Source organism: Parasteatoda tepidariorum, chromosome 9, assembly GCF_982258835.1.
Source record: "Parasteatoda tepidariorum strain Cologne lab strain chromosome 9, Ptep-v5.0, whole genome shotgun sequence".
In the NCBI taxonomy this organism is placed as follows: domain Eukaryota; kingdom Metazoa; phylum Arthropoda; class Arachnida; order Araneae; family Theridiidae; genus Parasteatoda; species Parasteatoda tepidariorum.
In genome coordinates this window covers 101,810,526-101,815,502 of record NC_141763.1, presented here as the reverse complement: position 1 = coordinate 101,815,502, position 4,977 = coordinate 101,810,526, and the positions used below count along the sequence as shown (strand labels likewise).

The following is a 4,977-nucleotide window of genomic DNA, read 5'->3' as shown; positions in this document are numbered from 1 at the left end:
ATGGATTTCCGACATGTTTGTAAGGAGAAATTCGCGCATAACAAGAAGTCAAATTTAGAGAGATACTTTACAAGAAAGCAAGCGTCATTTAGCACTAAATATCCTACCGGTGATGCAAGGAAGAAAGCAGTTGAGGAACTTCAGAAGAGTCAAGAGTCGTCAACTTCTGTGTTTAATAACTGGATGCAATCTTCCAGCAATAATAATATGGCAAGTTTTGTTTTTAGCCAACAGATTGCTAAGAGAGGGAAACCGTACACAGACGGCGAATACATAAAAATTTTTTTTATAAATGCATCCGAAGAGCTATTTCGGTATTTTAAGAACAAAGCAGATATTCTGAAAAGAATTAAAGAGTTACCATTGTCTGCTAAAACCATTAAAGATAGAACAATTAAAATGTGTTCGAATATATCCACCCAGCATATCGAAGATCTGAAATTGGTTTCGGCTATATCAATAGCAGTTGACGAGTCTTGTGACATAAATGGTACGGCGCAAGTTTCACTTTTTGTACGATTTATGTCTCATTCAGGGTCTAAAGAAGAACTTTTAGAATTATTGCCACTCGAAGGTCAGACGCGTGAAGAAGATATCGCAAAGGCTGCAATTGAATTGAATTGAATTGAATGTTGGGTTTAATGGCACAAAGTCCACAGAAGGACATGCTGCGCCAAACAAACGGTTTTAAAATAAAATCCTAGGTAGATGTATACTACAAGTTTTCCCCATCAAAATCACACGGCATTTATAAAACTGAATACAACGAAACCAACGCATTCAAGAGTAAGTAAAACAAGATAAAATTTAAATGTAGTTAAGTATCATAAAACAGTTGCATTCAAAGCTGAATAAAGACACATAAAATTGTAAATAGGATAAAAACTGTTATATACAGTATAAGAGACCAATTGCGCGTAGAAACGCAAAAATGTTAGGATGATGGCAGTCACCTAACAAATCCTGCAGTGTTAAAATGGAACTACCAAAAAAGGTTAAACGATGACGGTTAAAACATGGGCAATAAATTAAAATGTGATGGATTGTGAGTAAAACGTTGCAAGTATTGCAGTGAGGAGAGGGTTCATCAAACAGCAAGTGAAGGTGGGTCAATCGAGTGTGGCCAATTCGAAGACGAGTAAGTTTGACGTCTGCCCTACGATTACGTAGCACAGAAAGGCTGCAATTGAGTGCATGGATAAACATCATATTCCCCTGGATAAAATTGTGTCGATTTCAACACATGGGGCCAAAAGTAGGACCGGCGTAAGAAAGGGGTTTGTTGCTGTTTTGAAAGAAAAAATTAATCACGAGATACTTGTTTACCATTGTATCATTCACCAAGAAGCACTTTGTGCACAAACATTTCCGGATTAAATTTGTAAAGTTATGGAATTAGTGATTACCATTATCAACTGCATTTTAGCTAAAGGTCAGTAGTTAAAAAAAGCCGATTCTGCGATACAGGCGGCGCAGGCGGTGGAGTTGAGTTGTTTCCCTCATGCTGCTGAGTTGAGCTGTTCATCTCCTGATTTAGTTTTGGTTTCCGGAATAAGCTCGTAAAAGCTAATAAAGCAAAAGCTAATCGGCCTAGAGATTGACCTAACCGGTCGTGTGAACCAAGAGTTCTCACTTTTATTGGATAGCCTAACGGGATTAACAAATCTCGCAACACCTCACCTGCCGAAGGACGTGAAGGGTAAGCAAACGTGCATGGTGTTTAACATCAGGGATAAGATCAGAGATTTAGAAAACCTATTTCAGATCTTGGCCCAACAGTTGGCCCAAAAACCAACCCAACCAAAACAAATCCAACCCAAACCAAAAAGAACTAAGACAACTGGCACTCAGACAGAGGGACCGGCAACAATAGTCGATGTCGAAGGACTGATTAGCGTTACCACAACTCTGTATGAGCAGATCCAAGCGAATAACGCAAAAATTGACGAACTATTGAGTCAATCTAAACAACCTGATACAACACCAAGGACGTACGCCCAAGCCGCCGCTCCAACGGAGAACCAACCCCCCACTCCCAGACTCCCAACTATTATTAATCTACCCATTCCACCAAACGCTAACAAGCAAGAAATCATTTACAAAGTTACCTCACTGCAGACTAGGGCCTCAGTAAGGAAAGTTAACATTCAACCAAAACAAGTAACAATCAACTGCGACACCGATTCTGATAAACAAACCCTAATCAACGATCTCAATAACAACGACTTTAAAGTCGTAATTCCAAAACAACGCAGACAAAATATCATCATAACTAACGAACTTACATTACAAAGGACTGTCTGTTCGATAGGCTGCACGCTCAGTTCTGCACCAATCAAACAGACTTTCCTATCCGTTTGTATAGGGTCAACAAACACAGGAGCAACCAGTTGCTGCAGCATTGGGTGATCTCCCTTACCAAAGTCTCTGCCAATATTCTTTGCCGGCAGCAGCACATTTATTTCGGACTAAGCCGCTCTTCAATATCTAAATTTGTTAGGATAAATAGGTGCCATAAGTGCCAAAACCTCAACCACAAGGAATCTGTTTGTGATTCCGGCCCCATCTGCATGCACTGCGCAGGCAAACACCACACCAATAACTGCATCAACAGAGACTCCTGTGTTTGCTACAACTGTTAATACATGAATGAGTACCACAAGCAGGACCCGGAGTGGTACCCACTAGACATATACCATAAGGCTAACGGCAGATACTGTCCAACATACCACCAAGTTAAATACGGCTATTGGCCATAATCTTAATTCTAACTTTAGCAAACTATCAAAGTCCTACTCAACAAAACTTAATTTCTAGTAAATTTTCAATCCAATAACTAAGTTTTCTCCATCTTTATTCCAAATTAATCCCATATCAATAACTCTCCTGGTCGGGCTTGTGACCACACAACAAATTAACAATCCTTATCTTTCAGCCAATTAATATCTGTCTGCAACAAGGTAAGCAACAAACAATAGCAAACATGACCAATCAATTACCAAACCAAATTAAATGCCTCCAAATTAACTTAAACAACTGCAGAGCGGCAACAGCCCTCTCTGCCAGGTTCGCCCAAGATAATAACGTAGCTATAATTTTAATTCAAGATCCTTACCTAACCAATAGCAAACTATATGGTTACCCAAACCAGTGGACCACACACCACTCCAATAATAAAGAGGCCTGGTTGGTCATAACTAAAACAACAACAATAAATCTAATACCAGCAACTGAATCAGCAGCCTTCGCTAACATAACTACCTCATTAGGTAACATCATTATCGGCTCGCAGTACGTCAGGCCACACGCAGATCTCTCAACAGCACTAGATGAGTGGAATATCGGACAAACCACTCATACTAGGTGCAGATCTGAACGCCAGGTCAACTCAATGGGGCTACACAACAACAGACAATAGAGGAGATCTTCTAATAGACTTTAATATTGCCCATGACCTGATTAGACTTAACGTACAAACACCACTAACTACTTTTTATACGCCACACGCGAAGGGTAATCCCGACTTCACCATAGGAAATCGTGACGGCTCCATATTAGTCAACGACTGGACCGTCAACGATACACATACTGCGCGCGATCATAGATATATCACGTTTAACCTTAGCCAATCCTTAATTGTTCCAACTTCAAACCGTCTAAAAACTAATTTTGGCAACCATCCTAAGTTTATCAAATTGATACAGAGCGAGGCCTCAGGCCTTATAGACAACTGCAATAAAATAGCAACAATAACAGACCTAGACGAGCACACCAGGGCTCTAATTAAAACAGTAACCGCAATAGCAACTAAAACATACAGATACAGAAAGATTAAACCCTCAACCTCGCCCACATGGTGGACAAACAAACTTAAATACGAAAGAAATAGGTTAAATGCACTAAATAAAAGATTACAAGCAAGCAAAGACCCAATAGAAACCAAACTCAATAAAGAAGAATACAATAAAGCAAAAGCTACATACCGCAAACTAATAACTAAAGCAAAAGAAACCTCCTGGAAGCAATTCTGCAATAATCATTCAGACTCTTATGGTGCAGCTTATAAACTGGGCCACGGTAAACTATTCAAACCAACAGACCTTAACCTAAAATTACCTAACAATAATATTCCAAACAAACAGGAAGTCCTGGTGTATCCATCCAAATTTCACTTCCCAGACAAAGACGATACCATCGCGGACCAACCACCTCTATACACACAACACACAAACACTGAACTACACGCAGACACAAAGGAGGTGAGAGATGCTCTCTTTGCCTTCCTTACAACTAAAGCACCAGGTCCAGACGGGCTAGACTTCATGATTTGGAGGCGCGTCTTCGAGGCCGACTCGAACATTCTAACTAACTGGGTCAACAAATTCTTAACTCTAAACCACTTTCCAAATAACTTAAAATCAGCTACCGTCGTGTACTTCGCCAAACCTGGCAAGGACACGACACAACCGGATGCATATCGACCGATCTGCCTTCTACTAACATTAGGCAAATTACTAGAGAAAATAATCAACCAACGACTAATACACTTCTTAGAAATAAACAATAAACTCAGTGATAAACAATTCGGCTTCCGAGAAGGCAGATCAACAGAGTCAGCACTTAAAATAGTAATCAACGAAGCAAAAACAGCAAAAAAGAACAAAAACTGTAAAAATACTAATTACAAAATGCTAATCTCGGTCGACATTAAGGGCGCCTTCGACTCAATACATTGGGACCAAATAATAACAAGACTAAACGATCTCAACTGCCCGAAGCAGCTAGTAAACTTAATCAACAGCTACCTAACCAACAGATCAATTGAATTCGACGGCGGTCTAGGACAAACTAAACTTAACACCTACAAGGGCTGCCCACAGGGGTCATGCCTAGGCCCACTCCTGTGGTTAATTATCGCGGACATTTTCCTGCAAGATTTTAATCAAAACAATGTAAAGACAATAGCTTTCGTAGATG

At 39.9% G+C, this 4,977-nt stretch overlaps 1 protein-coding gene across 1 annotated transcript; it reads left to right on the top strand.

Annotated features, from left to right (window-relative positions):
- LOC139426718 (zinc finger BED domain-containing protein 5-like) lies at window positions 1–624 on the top strand. Its single transcript, XM_071186503.2, has one exon. The coding sequence runs from the start codon at window positions 1–3 to the stop codon at window positions 622–624; it is 624 nt and encodes a 207-aa protein (XP_071042604.2).
- Window positions 625–4,977: the final 4,353 nt, after the last annotated feature.

Coding starts and splice junctions, on each gene's coding strand:
- LOC139426718 (XM_071186503.2), top strand. CDS start 1: ATGGATTTCCGACATGTTTGTAAGGAGAAATTCGCGCATAACAAGAAG.